Consider the following 22,615-nt stretch of genomic DNA (forward strand, 5'->3'; position numbering starts at 1 on the left):
TTTTGATTCTAGGTTTTGCTAAATGGAAACCAATAATTTCAAAACCATAGTTAGAACTATCTCGATAGTACATAATGATAAGGAATTATCCGCTTTGGACGATAAGGATCGAGCCCACATGATTTTGTCCTTTCAAAGCCGGTGAACTTCAAAAAGTACCTTTGAGGGTAAGGGAGACCTGACGAACTTATGAATCCTTGGTTCCCATACTCCTCACCCAATATGAGACTAAATGACCTTATCACATTGTATGTAAATAAATCCAACAAATTATATATAAATCTCATCATATTGGCATAGGCCTTATGCACCGGTTGCGGCAGTATATATGTTAGACCAAACTTAAAATAAATGTCTATTTTATTAAATTTGGATTCTCTTCGACAGGAAATGATCTGACTTAGTTATGAGATCGAAATTTCAACGTATTGTCCAATGGACTGGCCATATAGTTTAATACGACATCCTCCTACAATTTGATCTGAAACTACAGATTTCCCCACACTGCCAAATATGAATGCACCAGTGTTTCAAGACATGTCGGAGTTCAAAACTGAAACATACCAAAATGGGCCACAATCTAGCCAAGACTGTCATCACTGAGAACAAAAGATAGGTTTCGTTCAATCACTGGAACAATACGCGCCACAAAACTTGCAGTCGGTCAATTTCGGAAACCAAACATCATCAGGTTCCAACATAAACTGGCCCATATATATTTTGAAAGGTCAAGCAAAATATTTCGAATTCTGAAATTGTGGCTGTAAAAAGCTGAATTATCGACTTCTATAACCAAGCATCATTCTTTCCGACATTTTTTGGCCCATGTACCGGTTGACAGCTTGAGCAAAAGTATAGTTCTGCAATGGCCTCGGCAAAATCTGAAAGAGGCCAAGGTATTCATGTCTTGTGCCTCTTCCGTAATCTGCTAGCAACACTATCATGGATTGGTTTAATATCATCACAAGATTCATTTTTCTTCTTGATCTTGCTTCTAAGCTTTGTGGGACTCTTTTCTGCAGTATCTTCCGCACTATAGTCATCTGAACTTCGTACCCCATTTTCAGGGAGAGACTCGTTTTCCTTATCGGAGAGAGGTTCATTTTCCTTCTCAGGGAAAGATTCATTTTTCTTCTTAATATTGCTTCCAAGATTTATGGTACTTGGCATCTTGCTGTTTTCTCCATAAAAGTCTGCATTTATGTTGGATGAATCTTCTGCAGAGACTGATTCAGAAGAATTCAGATCCCCAGAACTTGTCTGCTGCCGTCGTGACTGAATAAGATAGTGCGCCACAGACTTGTATCCCATACTGGCAATCTGGATAGAAACAGATGAGTGTTACCATGCATCAAACCCCAAGTCAGATCAACAAACAGCTGCATATTTGAATGCTAAAAATAAGACAGATAAAATAAATAATAGCTTGTATTATCTAGAAGCTATTTGATACTATTAATGGAAAAGATTGAAACAGAACAACAAGTATTTACTTTTCTGTACAGGGGGCCAGTGGGGCCCCATCCTTTCTTGATTCGACAGAAACTGCAATTGCAGATGCCCCGACAAACTGGACAGATCCAATTGGGATTCTTGATGGCTTCCAAAACATTCTCACCATACCTACAGAACGATTAGTATACCAATAACTAATTAGAAACAACCAACACCTAAACGAGTTAAGCGGGCTTAAATTATGGCAAGTGGATTTATTTTTCCATAGATTGCACGCAACTGCTGAAATATTAAATATGCCAAAGTTTAAGGTAAGTTTTAGGACTCTCTGCATGAGTTTTCTATACAACCAACTTTATTATTTCTTGGAAAACAAGCAACATTTGATTGGTAAAATCTTTTTGGGGATTCAATCAGTCGTTTCATTGTACAAATGGACAAAAAAATGCTGCATGGTATTTACATTTACTCGTTATTAGAAAAAGAAAAAGCGATATGTTTGCTATCATAAGAATTATCATGAAAACAAAGAAAGTGAAAGAGCCAGTCCTGCCAAAATCAACGAATTTCTGATTTTGGTGGCTATATGATTAGAAATGATTGTTATACCTCATCTCGTTGAACCTCATACACAACTAGCAGCTTTTAAGTTAGAATTTCATAGTCTTAGTAACTTGCAACCAATCTGGTGCAAAACATCTGGTGAATCTCAAGACGCTACAAGATTGCCAGTTATAAAAACTTTCCTTGAGAAGAAAATTACTTTTCTTGAGCAATGCAAAACTTGTTTGTGTCCCTAGTTGTTATACAAGTACAAAAACCACAAAAAAAAAGTGCAACCATCACCACCTAAAACATGCAGTTATGTATGTTAATAAGCATAATACTGCAATACTCAGAAAGAGCAATAGAAAACTTCATTATGAATCATCCCTCCCTCCCACCCAAATAATCTCTCTTGTTGATCACTTCTTCCAGGTCTTGTTGATCACCCAAAGAAAAGATGATGATCCAAACCCTTGACCTTGAAGACTGAAGAGGTAGTTGTACCATGGAAAGGAAATACTTTATGGTGCCAAGTTTGGGGTGGTGACCCAAAGCAACTTCAAGTATATACTACCTCAAACATCACCATTTCTGGTACACAAGAACTAAATAGTTTAGGTTATTGCAAACTTTTTTTCTGTTGCCACCAAATGACAGTCATCTCATTGGTGTTGCATAGAAGGGATGAAAGGGAGCTGTGAGCATGTTGCTTGTAAAATGCTACCAACTTGACCCCAGCTCTGTTGGGGCTCAGATCAATGACACGGGCAGCAATCAGATTGGTTTCTGGGCTATGAATTTGAAAATTGTATTGGTATATGTTCTACTTCGCCCGAGTTGAATCCTCAGGAATGGATCACTTTTGATGTCAAAGAAATGGATAACAAAAATAATCAAATTTTATTTTCTAAAAACTTTATTACTAAATATCCTCCAACACAAACGAATGAAATTGGAAGAGAAGAAAAATATGCTCAAATTATATAACTCTTCCTTTCATGTGTACGCAAAAGCCAAAGGTAGATAAAGAAATATACCTCATGAACAAACAATCTCCACAAAATTGGCCCTGGACAATCTTACACTTGCTGCAGTGTGTTCGGTGACCAAGAGTTTTTTGCCTGAAAAATGTGGTGTATATTTAAAACCAAACAACCTTCATATGCTTAAACAAAAAGCTGAAATGAGTTGACTAGTAGTTCAGAAGTATTGAAGAAACTTATCAACCACACAACACTGCTGACTATATGGCACTGACATATTAGTCTTTTGTGGAAAATAAAGGATATTGTGTAACCAATAAAATCATGCACAATGCACGCCTAACTCCTCTCTAATGCTAATACTTCAATCACCAATTTTACTTTGAAAATCATCTAAATGAGCATAAGGGCTAAATATGATTGGAGAGGTTTATTGAAGTGCAAAGTTATTAAAGAGTGGCTTCATTATATAACTGTATAAATCAAATGCTGTCTGAGATCATGCAGACTTCCTCAGATGGATCATCTAGGCTGACAGCTATGGCAAAGGATATAGAAAGTGAGGAAGAATACATATCCATACGAAAGTAAGAGCTAGACATTTCCCCAACATATAAAAAATCCATCAGATAAAAAAATGAAGACCAGAAAAGCTAAAGAAAAAAGAGACCTGATTAGATCACCAGAAAGTATATGCATTACCACAAATTCTGCATGCAGCAACATAATCAGAAAAAACGGAAGTTGCAGAAATCATTGGTCACCTGCACTGGTGACATGTCTTTCCTCTTATCTGATCATATATTCGCCTTCCATCATTACCATACCCATCCACAAACAGATTCCAAGTTGTCTCACATTTACCTAGTAGCTTCTCATGCTCATCCGTATAAATCTCTTCCTTTGCACCTTCCTCAATCGAAATTGAGCCATTCAACTCAGAGCCCACATCTTTCTTTATAGGAATTTCTGCATAGCTAACTGGGGTTATATGTTGCAACCTAAGATGAACAATAAATGAACAAGGGACTTCATCAATACCCAAGGAAGAAATATCCATGTTAATTATTAGAAAAAAGAGTTAAGAAGATCTGCTTCGATGAAATATATCAATTAAAAGGGAGGCAAAAAAGAATAGTGCAGCATATATGACAAAAATGAAACAAAGAAAAAAACATTAATATTGAATTGTGAATGCCCTAATTAAAGCCTTATCTTTCTTTGAACACATGAATAAACCTGGCAGCCTCAAAACCCTAGATATTTGATGCTGCCGCGAAAACGAGAGAAATCAAACCCCAGAAAGAGACGGGCAGCAAGCCGGAGTCAAATGATCGGAATCACAATTAACTCCACCAGCAAATTGGTGATGAAAGCTACAGAAGAACACCATGAATCCCTCACCGAAGGTCTGCTTATTAGTCCATGAACGGAACACAAGAATACCAAATTGAGAAAAGGCTAAAACCCTTGAGAAGCCCCAAACGGCGAACGAATGCCACGGAAACGCGATCCCACGGGATGAAACCAAGTCTAGAAAAGGAAAAGAAACAAGACGCACCTAGAAGAGCGCCTCGGTGGTTGCATCGGCGGCTTCTGGCCGCTCGTGGTGCCGGTGGTGGTGTCCCTCTTCCTCCGGTGATGGTAGGAAGGAGCGGAGGATGAGGCGTGTTGGAGGTGGGACTTGAGCCGGAGGGAAAGGTCAAGAATGCCGAGCTTCTGCAGCCTCTCCATGTTCTCCCGAATCCTCTCGTCCCGGACCTTCTCGTAGGCGTCCGGGGTGGAGGCGCCAGACGAGATCGGTGGCGGAGGGGGAGACGATGGACTGCTCCCCCGCTCCCTCCTCTTCTCACTCCGCGGCTCCAGCGTCGTCGGAGTCTCTCGCGTGGAGGTGCCAGATGAGATCGGTGGCGGAGGGGGGGAGGATAGACTGCGTTCCCGCTCCCTCCTCGTCTCACTCGGCGGCTCCTTCGTCGTCGGAGTCTCTCGGGTGGAGGCGCCAGATGAGATCGGTAGCGGAAGGGGAGAGGATGGAGTGCACCCCCGCTCCCTCTTCTTCTCCCTCCGCGGATCCTGCGTCACCGGAGTCCCTCGCTCCACCGCGAGAGACGCCATGCCTCTTGTGGTCACCATCGTCGTCGCTCCTCTCCCTAGGCTGGCTCAAACAAAAGGGGAGGGAAAGGAGGGGGAAGAGACGGAAAGAAGAGGAAGAGCGCTCAAAAGCCTAGGACAAAGGAAGGGTTCAAAAGCCGCACGTTTCACCTCCGGTGAGCGGACAGCAAAACCCTGCATTCGTCGAGGGGCCGAAGGAGCATCGGGGATGGTAAAGCGTCGCGAATTTAGCATGGGTAACGTGGCCAAAGCACAGCCGTCCATCATAGAGATCTCAAAGATGTTGATACGTTTCCGGACACAGTGATATCAACGCTGAGATAATTTTACATAAATATCCCACTGAAGTCTTTTTTCAATGGCCATTTTCTCCCATTTAAAATATGTCGAAAATTTTGTCCAAAAATTGAAAAAAAATCTCAATCAATTACAATAATAAGTGAGAAACCTGTCTATCAAACTTATGATCAAAGTACATCAAACCATCCATTTCAAAAGTTGTGGTGATGTCATAACACATATTAATCATTAACATAGCACACCACTGCTCATAATACATAATAATAATAATACTTCAGAAAGTTCAAAATATATGGTTGCACTCCTAATATGAAATAAGCTTTCTCATATACATGCACAAAAACACAAGCCCATAAGTTTAAGAGCATTACATACAGTTGGAAACACTAAAAAGGTGGCTCCATGTGAAGCAAAATAACTCCTTGCTTCTCTCCCTTAGTCTCTACTCATCATAATATTAACACATTTGAACAAAAATCTCTAACTACAACATTAACAAGTTATCCTAACCTTAGTATTTAAGGCCGACTACATGAATCCTTTTTCGTAGCTCACCATCATTCAGATCTTGGGTTAAGTCGAGTGCAAAGACAAATTGTCGATTGAAACAGCAAGGATGAGGCCTAAACAACCTCCACCTCCAAATTTACAGACGTGGTTAGGAAAAATGCCACTGCTGATTCCACTGGCCATGAAGACTCAGCAGCTGATTCTACTGGCAATGAGAGATCAGCAGTTGCCTCTCTTGTCCACGAAGCCTCGAAAACCGACTCCACTGGACATAAGAACTCAGAATCTGATACTGCCAAGTGTAGTTCTGATGCTGGTTGGAAAAGCTTTGCCATTACCTCTTTGGAAAGCTCCGTGTAATGAAATTCTATCTGAAGACGGTGGTGAATTAGTGTTGAAGTTGTCAGTCCTTTTCTTAGATCAACTTGGAGCTCCCTGACCGGGATGGCAGCGAGAAAGCTCTTGATGTACTCCTTGCAGGATTCCTGCCCTCGGCATATGAGTTCATCCTCCATATTAGCATCCCTGATGTCCTGCTCCCCAGAAAATTCCCCCTGCTTTATACCATCATTATGTTGGACTTGAGTTTCAGCATCTGGCACATTGCCACAGGCAGGTCTGCTTTCATTCTTATGTTTGTGAATTGTTGTGGTGTCATCGAACTTTAAAATGTAAGCCTGATTGCACCCTTCATGAAGTCTCTCCCCAAGAGTGTCAATAATGTAGTAAGCATCATGCTCGACCTTGAGGATGAAGAAGTGATCATTCCAGCTAACGATGTAAATGTGAGGACCACAATCAGAAGAATATTCTGGTTTAGTTCGGTTGATTTCATCCCAGATGTTGTCAAAGGACATTGCCCCATGCAGGAAGTTGAAGCTGTCACTATCATCAGTTCCTTCAGGATGGAAGAACCCCACAAAGGATTTTGCAGGGACAATAGAAAGCGGTCTAATTTTTGCCTCCAGAACAGTCTCGAGGTCAAAGTGTTTGTCAGGAAAATGCTCCCTGTATGTCTGGTTCTTACAAAGTGTCCTCCAATCTAGAGAACCTTCTCGTATGAGATTGTCAAATTGAGATTTGATAGGCATCATATGGGGATTAGCCTGAAACCAATCAGCAATAACAGCAACAAGCACAGTACAAGCACTCTCACCAGATGCTTGTTCACTCCTCTGGTCAATGGATGCAAGGAATGCTTGGGTGCAGAGCTTCAAGCTACCATCACGGCTTATTACCTCCTTCAGCTCCCAGCTTCCTACCACAAAATTATCGTCACCAAAGTTGGATACAGCTGGACAGTTTGCCACCGAATTGTCATACCAATTCTGAAATAACATTAAAAGTACTTTCAAACAACCTGTGACGTTGTAAATGATCCTCATAGACAAAGCAGATTACGCATGTATAGCCACCCATGACACATTAAAAATAATTTTATCCTTTGTGTATAAACATAAGATCTTTAATCTTATAAATCAAAGAGAAAAACATAAGCAGCACAAAAAGAACAAACACAATAAGATAAAATTTGAAAAAAACACAAAAATTGCATCATCTTTGAATGTTTATTAAATGCCTTAAGAGCGCTTTGACACAATGGTTTAATCACTACAAGTATATGTACCTAATGTGAGCTCATATACATCTTTCATGGTAAATATAGATAATATTAAATATCACATGAGGTATGAGAGTTACCACGAAAAAGATAAAATTGAAAAATGATAACATACCACAGCACAAGTTAATCCTCCAACAGAGCAAAGCTGACGACGATCAAAATCTATGTCATCCCCACCCTCTTCTCCATATGATTTCTTTAGCAGAGGCTCCCCTTTAGCCTTTGGAGATCTGAAGTTGAGCCTGGTCTTTTTCCACGGAATGATACTTCTCTTTGAAACAAAGTAAACAGGGTGCTCAGGTATAGATATTGATGGCGCATCCTCAACATCTGAATAACTGACATCTGATTTTTGGTGACTGTAGTAAACCAAATCATCATAATCTGTATTTGTCATCATATCAGAGTAAAATGATCCTTCGATGTAGTTTGCAGATGCCAAGGTTCCATAACTAAAAGATTTTCTTTCACTAAAACCATCCTTGTTTTCTTCTACATTTTCAACATCATCGAGGGAGTCTGTGTTACAGGGGTATGCATGTTCAGCATCATCATTCCTAGGAGAGCATTTCTCTTCATTGCCGTAATCCTCTTGGTATGCTTTTTTTGCTTTTCGACTTAAAGCTAAAGCTTTAAGTATATTTACTTTTCTCAATCCAGATATAAGAGTATGTGGCTCATCCTTCTCACAAGGGAACGCATCACCAAGGGGAGGTGACGAGGGGACAGGAACTATAGAACTCTGCACTGCCTCTGTCTGTTCTTGTATGGTCCTCAACTCCAGTAAGTTAAGTGCTATCTGTGACAGGAAGCTACCATCATGTCAGTAAATATGAATGTCAATGATGATAGAAGGTAGAAGTGGCAGATTCCAATTTAGAATATAATATTGCCACTTTTGTTGCAAAAGACACAAATCCATGTGTTGATTAACCACAGTTGAACACTAAGCAAAATAACAATGAATCTTTGCAATCACTTTGATTAGATTGTTTTAATTAACGAGTGACTTTATTTGGGCAGTTGATTTGTTGTTTTACAATAATTTTTTTGGACACAAAACATCACAGCAAAATCAACAGAGAGTAACGTACATATAATGTTGGCTGGGATTCAGTAGGGATGCCCATTGGCAACAAAGGAACATCGATCTCCATCTCTTTTTGTTCTGCAGTGGGAGCAAATTCTGCCAGGTTCACAGAAGCCATGCCAATCATACAGGCCTTGATCTTAGGACCTTCATTTAGACCCTAATGAGAAGATAAAATAGAAAATACGTGATCAGATAGTTGTGTTCAGCTCAAGGGGAAACTAAACCTTCCTCAGAGCATACACTTGTAAACATAGAAATTACATGACCAGAAGGAAGACTACTGTAAACAGCTTCAAAATCAGAATGGAAACTAACATAAAGTTCAGAATCTTTGGAAACTAAACCTTCCATGGAGAATTTGTAGAGTTACAGTCAAAAAATTCAAAGGAAGGGCATTGTGTTAAAGGTCTAGTCAACTGATTACGGATTTAAGACTTCAGTTAACGTGTTAAAGGTAAAAATTAGGCACCCAGAGGAGGTTTATTCGACTCAACAACAATGACAAGGAATTCTTGATTCACGAACTACTCAGACTGTGTAAACTATTGAGGAATTTTCTTGAAAGGTCGCTCAAAATCAGCCATTTCAACCCAGAAAAAGAAACAGATTGCAGTTTTGACATGACAATTAATGGATATGAAATTAACAAAACACCAACAAAATTGATAAAGCATGTCTATGTAGCTCAATAACAATCTAATGTATGCATTGAGACATTTGAGAACTTACGAAAGGAGTTGTTTTGATCCCAATCAAAACCCTAATAAAAAGATAAAAGGAAACACCAAATCGTACTTGGACAATCTTTAACAAAAGCATAGCAACTTGTTGGGAACAATCAGAAGCAAGAACATAAGAGAAAATTAGGACTTACCATGAAAACGGCGAAGGCGATCTCCCAGGGTAGGAAGGCACCGTTCTCCTTGTGAGCGGAGAGGGTGCAGGCGGTGAGGAACTCCTCGTCCCACTCCACGACGCCCCCTTCCCGGACCTCCTCCTCCCTCGTCCGGTTCCGCCGCACCCCGCCACGCCGCAGCGAGCTGAGCGGCGTCTTCGAACCCTTCCACCTCACCTCAGCCACGGCAGCAGCTCTGGCCCCCAACCCCGACCCCGTCTCCGGCAGGCCCTCGATTCTTCGCACCACCAGCCGCATCTCGTACCTCTTGGACTGCAGCAGGGACCACGGCCGCCACCTCATCATCCTCGCCACCATTTGCCGTGCGACCACCGCCGAAGACCAAGCAAACGGGTGGATACCGAGATGGATCCTCCGCCTTCGCGTCGGCTTTATACAGCTTTACCTCCGATGCCAACTGCAGCACTACATGTATATTTACCTATATACCCTCGTCATTACGGATAATGACCAACAGTTGTGAGATAAAAAAGTTCGAAATGGAAGAGTATTTTGGGTATATAGAAAAAAAAATTAGATTGCGCATTAGATATGGTTAAAAAAATTTACCATCTGGCAAACAACAGCTACATAATTCATTTACATATTTATGGGTGAATTTTGACTTCTTTTCTGGATTAATCTGTTAACATCTCCCAATTACAATTCATATGATGCAAATAAAATAAGAAAAATGTGGACTTCATGGCATTTAGAAACCGGCCTCCCTCATTTCTTGAGTTCTTACCATCAGTTCATCACAGTAAAGAAGATGATAGCAAAAGGAAGCGTCTGTTCCAACTCATGCAACCTATTCGATGGCATTTGTCCCATCCAAAGTCTACCCCCAAGTCAACCGAGGCGAGGTAGAGGTCCCTCGCATTGTTTTTCCAAAGGCAATAACGTTGGATTCATGGTTTCACACGCAAACAGCGGCCCATTCATGTTGATGTGACACCGAGGTCAGAACCGTGGTCTCATCCTCGTCCTTCTCCGCTCCTTCATCCACTAGTTTGCTTTCGATCTCCGCAACAGCAGTATCTATCATCCCCGAAACCTCCAAGTCCTTGCAGCACGACAGGATGGCGAGTCAGCGGTGACTTCGGGACAGAGATCACTGTCCATTATCATTATTATTATTAGTCATCATCCACTGTCGGTCATTTTCCGAATACAAAGTGGGAGAGCGATCAAAGTCAACGCGTGTTCTGTGGATTGCCGGTTGCTGTTCATGCAGCAAAAGAAATGTCTGACCTCAATTCACTGAGTTCAGGCTTGATGGTCTTAAGCTACTCTCCACGACGACGAAGAAATTACAATTGGTTAGTTAGACTGTCACTCGCGTACCTGATCTCCCTCCCTGTTCTTGGTGGGTTATTGCATGTGCAGAAAGCGGCGGTCATCGACCACCTCGCAGAAGGGAAGAAGATGACTCTGATACATAGATTATAGACACGCATGGAGAAAATAAATGTTGAGAAAGAGACGGCTCACCGAGAAGTTTGGTGACCACCTGTAACATATCGAGTCTGCGAATGGTTTGGGTTTGCAGTCTCAGAAACCTAGCAGACATGTTCCTCGCTTTGTAGTATCGAGATTCTAATAATCGAGTCATTTGGAGATGACGTTTCTTCTTCCATTTGGCAATGATGTGACAAACTGAGCTATAGCGAGCTGCAATAGGCTCTTTGGACTTTGACATTCCATGTGGTTCTCAAGTCCACGTTTCGATTTTGTCAACTCAAATCATTCCTGCAACATTAAGGCTCTTTGGACTTGACATTCCATGTGGGCCAGATGTCTTCTCCAAGCCCAAAATAAGGAGTAATATCAAAGCCTGAATGTTGCAACACCTGCTGCTGCCCTTCTAATAACTATGCTATTTCACTTATATATATATATATATATATACTGTGTTATATTTATGTCAGAACATAATTGGGCTTTTCATAATAATTTTGCTGATACCAACCAAATTCCCACCGTATCATATCATGATTTTGATGACCGGCATGGTCTTCCCATGTCGGAAGACATGGGAAACCGTGTCCCTCGGACTCGGAGAATAATCTCAGGCTCGACTCCATCAACATTCACATGGCATTTCTGCGAGGAGACTTCTCTCGACTCCAATTTGTCTTCGTCACCTTCCCTGTCTCTTTAATCGCAGAGAGTGATGGCTCGACGGCCATGTACAACCCATCGATTTCTGCAGCGCACATCGCCCTTCCTTCTCGGGTGAAAAGAAAGTGAAAACACGCAGCTGATTCCTTGAAATCGTCTGGTGATCTACTGAGTTTTCTCTATCTTGGGAGGTAGTCGTGACATCTGAATCAAGCTATAAGCTATAGAGACGAAGATCAAACTTCAAAGATTCTGCCTGTCCTCACTGTTCTTGTACGAAAGAACTCTTGCTGGTGTGCTCACCGAGTTGCACAGTAAAATCTCCCAACATGGCTCGATTAACTAGATGAAACGGAGGACAAGAGTGAAGTTGATGCATGAACAAACAGTGCTACTTACTAGTAGAAAACCAAATTAATCGGACGATCTTATCTTGGATAAAAAGAAGTTCTAAAAACAGGATGAAAATGAGTCCCTATCTATTTCTCAACCACTGCAACAGCTTTGTGGAGTCAAACTATCCAATCTGATACGACATCTGATGGGTGGAAGCATATGCTTGCGAACACACCATATGGTTGAGGGCAATTCCTCCATTTGCCATTCAGAAGTACTTGATGTAAATTTCACGAGCCTCGTAATATAGTAAATCAAGATTTATGTCCTGAAATTACAGCTTCTCTCTCTCTCTCTCTCTCTATCTCGTCACAGCTATATCCCCTGCCCTCCCCACATGCAGGTAATCAGAGCTCCAAGGAGAGAGAGAGAGAGAGAGAAGAGAGAGAGAGAGAGAGAAAGTAACAAGCTCTCACCCACTGATCATTCCCTCAATCATAACCCTTCTACCTCGTTCACTATTATTCTCTCCTTTCCTTTACCCGTGACTTCCATTTTGGATAATGACGTGACTATTAATAAGTCCCTACATTCCGTTTCAGATCCTCAACTTCTTTCTTTCGCTCTTAACAGATCTCCGAAGACCTCGTCGAAGCCTTGGTGATCGGATATGTCGAACCATGTCTTGCCTGAGCAAGTTTGCTACGTCAATTGCAGCTTCTGCAACACCGTTCTTGTGGTATAAGCTGCAGCCTCTCTCTCTCTCTCTCTCTCTCTCTCTCTCTCTCTCTCTCTTGGTACCTTGTCAGCCCTCGTGTTGGCTACTGAAAGCAATTGGAGTTTGGAACTGATTAAGAAGTATAAGGTATATAGTAATTGATCTTTGTTTCTCTTTTTAGAATCATTGTATATGGTGCCTATCATGATCTTAGGGTTAGCCGTCACACTAAGAGAACATGTGAATCGAGAAAAGCTTGATAGTCTGCCTCTGAACAACAAATTGAGATCTTCATGCTGAAATGATGTCCTACTCAACCAAGATCTGACATGCGGGAGGTGGTTCGGCATGAATATGGGGGTTTAAGTGCAGCCAATGAAGCTTTTTTAAGCCTGAATCTTGTGAGATATCTGAGCAAGAGTTTCTCAGATCTGGCAGTTCAGGAACGCAGGTGGCTCTATGCGTGCCATATTACATATTTCGCTTGTGGAGATATTGCAACAAGCACCAGTTTATCCATATTTCACATTGATCTGAGTTATGTGCACCATATAAGAGGGGTAAATTAAATTGTGGTAGACACACTCGGCTACTTGTTTTGTTTTGTTAATGCTGATTACTATTGATTACTTCTGCAGCATCAAGAATCACGGAAGTGATCCAAGATCCATCAAAATCATATGAAACCCTAATTTGCTGCAAACCTTGCAAACCTGCAGAAAAATACTATCTCTTTTCTTCTTTCTCATCCCGTTTCTTCTGCTAAGGGATGTAATCTCTCGGCATTTTTCCTGCGAGTTCGAGTTCCTTAATTTCATTGTGAACTCTGTTGTCCCACGAAAATAACTGTGTTGATATATCTTGAACATGGAGTCCAAAAATGATTAACCTATTTTTGGTGCCACTTAAACCAAGAAAAAGAAATAGGAATATGTAGAACAATTATACAGCTCCTTCCAAGTTAATGGACACAGCAATTCGAGTATGTTATGGAATACTGACTTCTTTTCTCCATAACAAAGTTATGAAAGTAAGCAAGATCTAGAAGAAATTAATGCCTTTTGACTTGTTTTACATCCAACTTATTCTTGTTCTTCCTACTTCAGGTCAATATTCCCGGCAACAATTCGTTCAGCATTGTCACAGTAAGATGTGGACTTTGTGCTAATATTCTGTACGTGAATCTCGAAGGTTTGCATGGAGTTCTCCCACTTCAGAATTTTCAGGTTCAAATGCTCCCATTGATCTGTGCAGTATTGTTTGTTGCTAATTTCCAATGGAAAAAATTACTGTTTTCTTGTTTGAAGATATATAGACATGCATATCTTATGACTCTACGGAAAAGGAATATGTGAGATTATTATGCCAACGACATAATCTATGATCTCTTCTTCTTCTCCGAGTAGCTTTCTTTCGGTGCTACCAATTCATTTAAAAGCTTAAGTTGGCTATTTCAAGCTTCATACATGGAGATTGAACCAAGTGTAATGGAAAACTGAAGAGACCTGCCTATGTTCATCATATATTAGTTGATTAGATAGGTGGGCATAATAATATGCATATTAGATTCCGACAAAGATCGATTCATTTAAAAGCTTGAGGTGATAACTGTTCTCAGCTTTAGCTATCTAATTTCATCTGTCATGCCACTTATGATTGATGTGCTACTGTTGAATTTTTTAGAACGAATCATCCTTTTTTAGTTTGTAACAAAGTATCCTAATCCAACAAAAGAACTACTTGACTCAGAGAGGAAACTCTATCACTTGATCTCAATTGTCAAACAGGCTGGATACTAATGTACAAGCACAAAGATAAGCCCCTGCAATTGTTCTTCCTTTTTTTCTTCTTATTGTTTGAAGAATAAAGTGCAGAATCATAACCTTGGGTCTCAACACCTTCACATGGATTTTGGATCTTCTTCAAGTTGCACCAGGCTATCAGTCATGAACCCAGTGGATTATGTTCAACAGCAAATGCAACTGATCCATCGTAAGCTTTTCTGTGCTATCTTCATCATTTAATATATACATCTATGTATGTAAAAATGTACGTATAAGAATGTATGCATACAACAAAATACTGCAGTTTGCTTCTCTTGTTTCTTTATCTTATGGAGAGCAAAATTAGAGAGCAAATCGATTGCTTTTGATGCTTGCAAAAAAATTGTGCAAGCAAGAGACTTTTGTGTCTTACTTCTTGCATCTTCCTGTAAGCAGCAACGGAGAAGCGGCGCGCTCCTTCGGCCTATAACAGATTTATCAAGTAATTTCCTCGAAATAAAGTTCAATTGTTGTAGTCGTTCTAAATTTTCTTGAGCGTCATACAAATCTTAATAGATTCGTTTGTGTATTGCTGCTGCTAACGATGTCTAGATTTTCTTTTACACAGAGAGGAGATTCGACGGCTGAAGGCAAAGAATCCCAACATTAGCCACAAGGAAGCTTTCAGCAGAGCAGCAAAAAATGTAACAAGTAGTAGCATCGCTTAGAACCTCAACTTACTCGACATCCATCTGCACCAAAAATAATAGTTGCAAAACAAACATTAGACATGAGATGAATATTCATGAATCATTGAAATATCATATGAATGGAGTTGTAGACATGGAAAGAAAAAAGGGATATAGATATGTATGTCATGCATACACTGCAACATTCTTTCCCTATTAGATATGATTACATAGATAGGAATAAGTTATTCATGAAAAGTGGATACATATGTCATGCTTCAAATTAGCTCTTCGGTTTAAACCAGTCTTTCTTACTAAAACTGAGGGCTAATCCCTTTAATTAAATGTTAGGCCTCCTCATGAAATATAAACACCGCAATTAACACCATGAGTCATAGTTTGCCATCATTAATTAAGCATAAACATGTGCTCTAAATTCTTTACTTGGAAAAATATGCATGAAATATCAATGTCATGAAAAAAGCACAATCTTCCCATTGCAAACATTTTGTTGGAGATGTAAACCATGACAAGTTAAATGATATCTCCACTACTGTGTGTGTTCTACATTCTACTTGGGATCAGCTTCAACCACTGAATCCATGCTGCTTCCTAATTTCCTTCAACTTGCAGTGGGCACACTTCCCTGAAATCCATATGGGGCTAACGATCAAGGGGAACAAGCAAGTCTGATGTCGAGGTCAATGCTGCTCAACTGAGTGGAACTTCTCATGTTTGTTCTTGAATGGTGTTTGTTCTTGTAGCCAATGGTAAAATGTTATTCTACTGTGTGCCAAAGTATCAAGGGATGTAATAAGTTCATCGTTTTCCAATAAACATGTTTTGCCTTCGTGGTTTTATATACAAAACATTGTTGGCAGTACTCGATTGAATTAATCCTTTACCTAATTGTCGAGCAGAACTTAAATATAAACAGATAAAGTTATTGACTTCTCGGCTACTCTCTGGTGATCTCTGAAATGGCTGAAGCATACATACAGGTCGAGATGCAAATCCAACATTTTACTGAAGAGTAGGTGAAGACGTCGACCTCATCATCATCAAACAGCACTGCTGGTTGCAAGTAACACAAGTATACACCGCACCATCAATACATTACAGCAAAGAAAGCACGTCATGTACGTGTACGATGAAAAGAATGGAAAAGAGAAGGTAAAGATGTACTAAAGTTACACTGCCTGAGGCATAAACAGAGAAAAGAGTCACCAGCTGGGAGGGAGGGAGGGAGGGAGACAGAGTTAATTATTACGAGGAACATTGCGAGTCCGGCCAAGACAGGAACTGCCGTCCTTGCACTGTCAGGTGCCTGATCAAGGACTGAAGCAAGCCGCGAGGGGGGTGGAGGAAAAGGAGGCATCGATGTATCAAGCACACATGCCAAAAAAGAAGAATCTGATGAGGGAGAGAGGAATGTGTTGTTGTCAGTCCAATGAGGTGTCACTTCAGACAGCGATTTAAATGAACAGGGAATCCGGCGAGGATCCAAGGCGGCACAGAATGACACGGCCTCGGATTCGAGCACCCCTAGATCGCATGAGAATCCATCTCCACATGCCAAAATAGTTACACGAGCTCACGAACCATATAGTTGAACGAGTTCACGGTCATGAAGCTTTGAAATCTTATATGTTTGATTCATTGTTGGGCCAATGACAGAACTATTCTTCACTCATGGACCGTCATGAGAATCCCTCGCTGTTTCTCGTTCTTCTTCCTCGGGTCTCCTCCGTCTCCTTAATTTGCCACTACCTGAAAGACACGTTTTTTGCAGATATGATGAAGTGAAATACATGTTCTTTTACTCGAAATCGAACTGGATTGTAAGTTCTTTGTTTTTATGGTGATAGGTAGACAATAATTAGATAAATATAAAGATTTTTTGTGCAAATTATTGTCAGGTTAAATAGTATATTTACCCTCTGCTGTATATATTTTAGGGCAGCAATAGCTCCTATGAATCAAAATATCAAACACTTGAGTTCTCACACAGAACAACGGACATGCACGTACTTCTGTTGATATACATGATAGAAGATAAGATTTCCTCAACTATATGAGGAAATTTAAGCTTTTTCACTTATTCAATAAAGCTTCTTCAATAGTTGTTCTTATCTTCTATTATTTTCATCATGGTATCAATCAAAGCAGTGAGAAAAGCGAAGTTTCGCTCTTGCCTTCGGCCAGCGACCAACATTGCTAAGAAAAGCAAAGCTTCGTCCTTGCCTTCGGCCAGCGACCAACACCGCTGCAGCCAAATTTCTAAGAGGCTCCGCGGCCAATCCTCATCTTCCTTACTGTGATAGTCTTCGTTGATTTACCAACAGTCGACGAACTTAAGGAGAACGAATGGTGGACTTAAGGGGAACGAAAGGAACACCTGTGCTCTCACAGCAATAGCAATTGCAGCAGCAACAGCGATCTGCTCTTGCTCTACTCACGAAGCCTCTCGCTCGTAAACCATTATTTACATCGATCCAAGATTGGTATCCTTGTTAGGAGCACCATCGGGCATGATAGAAGATAAGATTTCGTTCTGCTCATATGCAAGCCGAGGGATGCGCTTGATTACTGTTTGACGATTTCTTCTTCTCTTGGTTTTAATCCTGGGCTAATATTGTATTTGAGCAACTGTTGTATTTGTATGTGATCCTATGCCCCAAAGATCAGGAAACCACACGATGATTTGTGACCGCCATGGTGGACCGCCTTGCCGTCTGCTTATCCGTCGGCAACCAGCCTTTGTCAGAGCAAAGCTTTACGCTCGCAGGTGTTCAGCAGCAGCTTCATCTTTGAAGGTTCCTGACCAGGGCAAGCAAATCTATACGCCTATAAACCTTCTGTTCCATAAGAATTGCCTCATGCAAATTAAATTGCCTACCTTTCCAGTTATCCATTTGGACGTCGTCTTGGCTGCTGCTGCTGCTACTCCATGGAAGAAGACGGACAAGGCGAGTGCATTAATCCAGTAACGGCTCACCTTATTATGGAGAAGGCAGCAGCGATCGTTTCCTCCTCTCCATAACCACACGGGACGACGAAACATCGAACCTTCCTCGCGCGCGTCTCGGATTTGTCCTCATCCGATGCTTCACGAACTTGCGGTCTTAGGAAGGCGGCGAGCGTCCAGCTCAGCGCCTCACAAAATCCGGTCAAATCGAAGGTTCCCTCTCGCCGCCAGCACCTGGCCTTCCGACTTGCCCTAACCCAGTCGTCGTCCCTGGGTCCCACCAGCTAACGTGGCCTGGTATGTTTCTGGGTTCCGTTCTTCATTCCCCGCACCCGCGGCACCGTAGCAACTCGCCTCGTTTCGAAGCCCACGTGGCGACACGGAATCCATGTACTGAACGCTTCTCATTCTGGTCCGCAGAAGCATTGTAACATTAAGTTCTGGTTCACCACGCCTCTTTTTTAGCTTCAGATATTGGCCTCTGAGGTTCCGACACCGGGAAAGAGCATATGGCACGGAAGCCGCCACCCGAGCCTGCCTCGGTTCCCCGCAGGCTCCGGCCGCTGATCGTCGTGGAGAATCCGAAGCCGAAGCCAGGATCCCGTTGCGCCGAGGCGTCCGGAGAAACGGCGGCGGAGTGCGCAGCCATCTTCTGCTGCTGCCCCTGCGGCCTGGCGAAACTCCTAGTTTTCGCGGTAATCAAGCTGCCGGAGGGGCTCGTACGGAAGGCCCTGCGACGGAGGAGGAAGCCGAAGAAGAAAGCCACCGGGATCTGGCGGCCCAAATACGGCGCCTTGGACGATGACGACGACTTCAGCGTTCACGGAGGGTTCCTTTTGGCGGCGGCAGGGGCCGGGGAGGCGTGGCCCGCGAAGACGCCGTCTCAGGAGCTGCTGGAGTTGGAGAAGGAGATGCGGGCGAAGTTTTACGGCGCCGGATTTTGGCGAAGCGGTTCGCAGAAGGAGTAGAGGCAGCCCTCTTGGCATTCCGGTGAGAAGGGAAATGGCTTTTCTCGTGGTACAAGACAGGAGAGGTGGTCCAAGGTGGGATCTTTTCCACTGCTCTGCTGCTGCTTCGGATTGCTCGGTTGCATTCCGACAAGCGATTTCGTCGAGGATTAATGTGTTGCCGTGGTGGACGAGTTGACTCATCAACACATAAGTAATCTGCGTCTCAAATCGTCGATGGTTGGATGCCAATTATACTTTACAATCCTTGGTTTTGGTTTAGATGTTTTCTTCTGGAGGAATTATGCATGGGTGAGAGGTGGTCTATTCAGATTCTTGTAGTATGAAAATAATTTCGAATGCACATTTCCATAAAGTTCGATAAATGTTTGGTATGGAATGTTCTTTGAAGTTCTCGAATGAATATAGAATCGATTTGGCAAAAAATATGATACACTGTAATTAATTTTATATTATTATCATTTTGGAATCGACGGGAGATTCTATCCGATTCATCTTATCATAACCGATTCATCTTTATCATTCTACGTCATCTAAAGACATACTAGCGTGCATTGTGTTGGTGTGGAAAGTAAGGTTTAAACTATAGATCCCATCCTTTCTCGATTATTTGCAGTAGAAACAGGAATGGGGAGGAAAGACGGGAAGAGACAACTGACACGCTGTCTCCAATCCCTCTCTCTCTCTCTCTCTCTCTCTCTGTGGCTCCCTTGTCGACGCCCAACGCATCGCATCGTCGATTCCCATTGCCTTTGGCGGTGACTGGGTCGCATCGTGGCGCCTCGATCTTCTCAGCACCAATGTGGAGGCGATTCGTGTGAGGCGTTGCTTTGATCGCTTGTTTGTTTCGGATTGTGCTATTCCATCTTTGATCGCACTTGCGGTCGATCGATCTATTGTTTGCCCTAATCTTGTACTTGTTTCTTTTGGGTTCTTGATGATATTGGAGCTTCTGTTCTTCGGCGCCTGCCGTATAAGGGAATTCTTCGTATAATTTTCGTAATTTGTGGCGTAATTGTTGATTTGAGTTTGTCGTCTGCATTGATTTAAGTTCAGGGGTGATACGATCCTAGTTCGATTTGGTGAGGCACTGGTTTTATATGTATTTTTTAGGAAGAATGCGTTCGGAGAATGCTGCGACAGTTTGTCCTATCTCTAGCTTCTCTTGATCGATCTTTTGCCCTGTCTGTTCTAGTTGATACGAGGTTCTACATAGGGTTTCGGGACTGCAAAGAGGGACAGCCATTTGCCATCTGCTCGGACTCCTGTGGAAGGGGGAGTTCAGGATGCTTGTGGTGATGCATGCAGCATCCGTCTTGAACCCCTCTGCGAAATTGATCCTTCAACGGTATGGTGTCTTTTGTATTTTTGTTTTTCTTTCTATTCGTGTAAGTGATGGTTAACCTTTTTCCTGCCTCTACTCTGTAGGTGTCCTCTTGTCATTTCCTTGATTGTTGTTCTTCAGATTACTTGGTGCAAGTATGAGTTCCAATCTACAATGTATTTTGAGCATGCGGACTATAGTCTTGTAAAAGTTTTTAATCGAAAGATACGGCCATCATATATTTGTTGTTGTGATTGGACTACTTGTTTTGAGGTGCCAACTTTGATAGTAGTTGAACAAGCTTGGCTTTTCTCTTTGGACTCTCTTTGCTTGATGATTTATGTTAGCTATTATCCATGCCATATGCTAGGTTTTTTTGTACAATATGCTTGAAATATCTATGATCTCAGTGTTCTTGAGAAAGCTATGATTCCTATTCCTGTTGGATGTATTTGTTGAATGTATTTGCTGTTTCAAACTCCTTCATTTTTAAGTTCAAGTTCTCTTCAATTATTTCACTACTAGGTGCCAGAGAAAATCTCGGTGTCCCATGTGTTGGCGGTCCATCAGTTTGAAGGATCCCACCTGGTTCATATGAATTGGGTAATCTTGCAATGTGTGCTCTAACTGTTGCTATGGCTAAGAGGTTTTGATTTCTTTCTGATGATTTGTCAGCCAGGAACTACTAGAGGCCGTAGAAAGGGAAAGCAGCATTAGACTTGACCGTGCAACGACCACCACAATTTTTCATCATCCAGTGCATGGAGATTTCAATTTGCAACATGTGGGTAGTTCTTCAAATCTTCTTTGATCTTCTCTTGTTAGTCATTAGAGTTAAGTATGGAAAACGTTCTTCTCAAGCATGTACAGATTCTTTCTTTCTCGCCTATTCATGGCAATTGCCAGTTGCTGGAAGTGATGAAGAATTTGAAGAGCATATTATCCAGCACTTTGTTGCTGCTGCTGCCATGGGACGAGCACGCCACATTGCTTGAAGAGGTCGGCTTAGATCAGGATCTCATGATCACCTGCAGTATCTGGTTTTCTCCACAAATTCAATTGCATCGTCTGTGGGCTTAACATCTTCCTCAGCACCAAAAGGGGAAAATGAAATAGCTCCTGCAACAGTTGTTGCTAACCCGTCATCTCCAATAAGTAATCCAGGAGGGGATTCTGCCGAAGTAACAAATATTATGCTGGCTCATGCCAGTAACAAATATTCTTACTTCAAGTCCAAGGTTCGACTGTATACTCGTAAATGTCTATATTATAATTTCTCACATAAGTATGTCACAGTATTGTTCTGCTTCCTTTTCTTGTACAGCAAACCTGCTGGCCAGTCAAATCTTCGGCTAACCAAGATGGACCAGAACCATCAGACTTCCAATTGTTCTCAGAATCTATGAAATCTCGTCTGAATGCAGTTTCACCGAGGTAATTCAGAGCTTATGTGCTGTTTTCAGTATCGTGGCAATGCGGATGCGGGTTGTCTCCTTCACATTTTGTTGCAATAGGTACAAAGAATCTGTTGCTAAGAGCACTAAAGGAAGGAGGGAGAGGCTATTTTCACGTAGGAACTCTGTGGCGGGTATTGGTTGTGAAGTTCGGAGACAAGTTGGTGTTGGAATTGGTAACATGTCAATGTCATAGAAATCAGATGAATGATACCAGAATACACAACTGTTATGATTTCACTACACCATTGTGCCTTTGATTTTGTTCAAGGGTCTCTTTCAATGCAGAAAGGTGTTAGGCGCTATAAGGCGTCAATCAGCCAAAGCACAAAGGCTCTCTTTTAATATTGTTTCAAATATGGGTGACGTGGTGGTATGTGTCATGGAGTTAGAGTGAAATTTGATAGATCCAGCTCATCGACCCCAGGATGCATGCCACCATGAATGACACCTGTTCTAATCTCGATGAGTAATTATACTTTCTAAGTCACACCTTAGCACGACATCATGAAGATGAAGAGCAGGCAAACAGAGTGATTGAGTCGGTCTATGTAGCCCTCTTGCTCTCCCCGACTAACTTATCAAGAAAGAGGAAACGACGAAAGCTATAATAACATATGAAGGTGGAGAGGTCAGAGACGGAAGTAAGGGAGCGTTGGACCACCACATAATAGACACGATAGGTGAGAGCGTAGGAAAGGACAAAGTGAGAGACGATAGAGAGACAAAAACGCCCAAGAGAAGGAAAAGAGA

At 41.8% G+C, this 22,615-nt stretch overlaps 3 protein-coding genes and 1 long non-coding RNA gene across 16 annotated transcripts; 2 read left to right on the forward strand and 2 right to left on the reverse strand.

Moving 5' to 3' along the window:
• Window positions 1-561: 561 nt before the first annotated feature.
• On the reverse strand, window positions 562-5,255 carry LOC135619941 (uncharacterized). Its single transcript, XM_065122453.1, has 5 exons — window positions 4,546-5,255; window positions 3,749-3,985; window positions 3,039-3,122; window positions 1,494-1,623; window positions 562-1,320 (listed from the first exon to the last, which is right to left on the reverse strand). The coding sequence occupies exons 1-5, from the start codon at window positions 5,115-5,117 to the stop codon at window positions 901-903; spliced, it is 1,443 nt and encodes a 480-aa protein (XP_064978525.1). The 5' UTR covers window positions 5,118-5,255; the 3' UTR covers window positions 562-900.
• A 451-nt stretch (window positions 5,256-5,706) lies between these two features.
• Window positions 5,707-9,867, reverse strand: LOC103996176 (uncharacterized). Its single transcript, XM_009417032.3, has 4 exons — window positions 9,498-9,867; window positions 8,625-8,780; window positions 7,643-8,329; window positions 5,707-7,234 (listed from the first exon to the last, which is right to left on the reverse strand). The coding sequence occupies exons 1-4, from the start codon at window positions 9,834-9,836 to the stop codon at window positions 6,020-6,022; spliced, it is 2,397 nt and encodes a 798-aa protein (XP_009415307.2). The 5' UTR covers window positions 9,837-9,867; the 3' UTR covers window positions 5,707-6,019.
• A 2,781-nt stretch (window positions 9,868-12,648) lies between these two features.
• LOC103996495 (protein YABBY 2-like) lies at window positions 12,649-15,841 on the forward strand. Its single transcript, XM_065123356.1, has 6 exons — window positions 12,649-12,717; window positions 13,803-13,922; window positions 14,559-14,688; window positions 14,916-14,961; window positions 15,088-15,163; window positions 15,782-15,841. Exons 1-6 carry the CDS (start codon window positions 12,649-12,651, stop codon window positions 15,839-15,841), a joined length of 501 nt encoding a protein of 166 aa, XP_064979428.1.
• Window positions 15,842-18,557: 2,716 nt separating this feature from the next.
• Window positions 18,558-22,382, forward strand: LOC135619942 (uncharacterized). Of its 13 annotated transcripts, XR_010489559.1 has the most exons (6): window positions 18,558-20,432; window positions 20,513-20,563; window positions 20,934-21,011; window positions 21,084-21,192; window positions 21,279-21,646; window positions 21,733-22,382. It is a non-coding gene; the product is annotated as an uncharacterized LOC135619942 (long non-coding RNA). The 13 variants fall into 13 exon arrangements; XR_010489554.1 differs by having other exon boundaries at window positions 18,558-20,563; XR_010489555.1 differs by lacking the exon at window positions 20,513-20,563.
• Window positions 22,383-22,615: the final 233 nt, after the last annotated feature.

Source organism: Musa acuminata, chromosome BXJ2-8 (genome assembly GCF_036884655.1).
Source record: "Musa acuminata AAA Group cultivar baxijiao chromosome BXJ2-8, Cavendish_Baxijiao_AAA, whole genome shotgun sequence".
Lineage (NCBI taxonomy): Eukaryota > Viridiplantae > Streptophyta > Magnoliopsida > Zingiberales > Musaceae > Musa > Musa acuminata.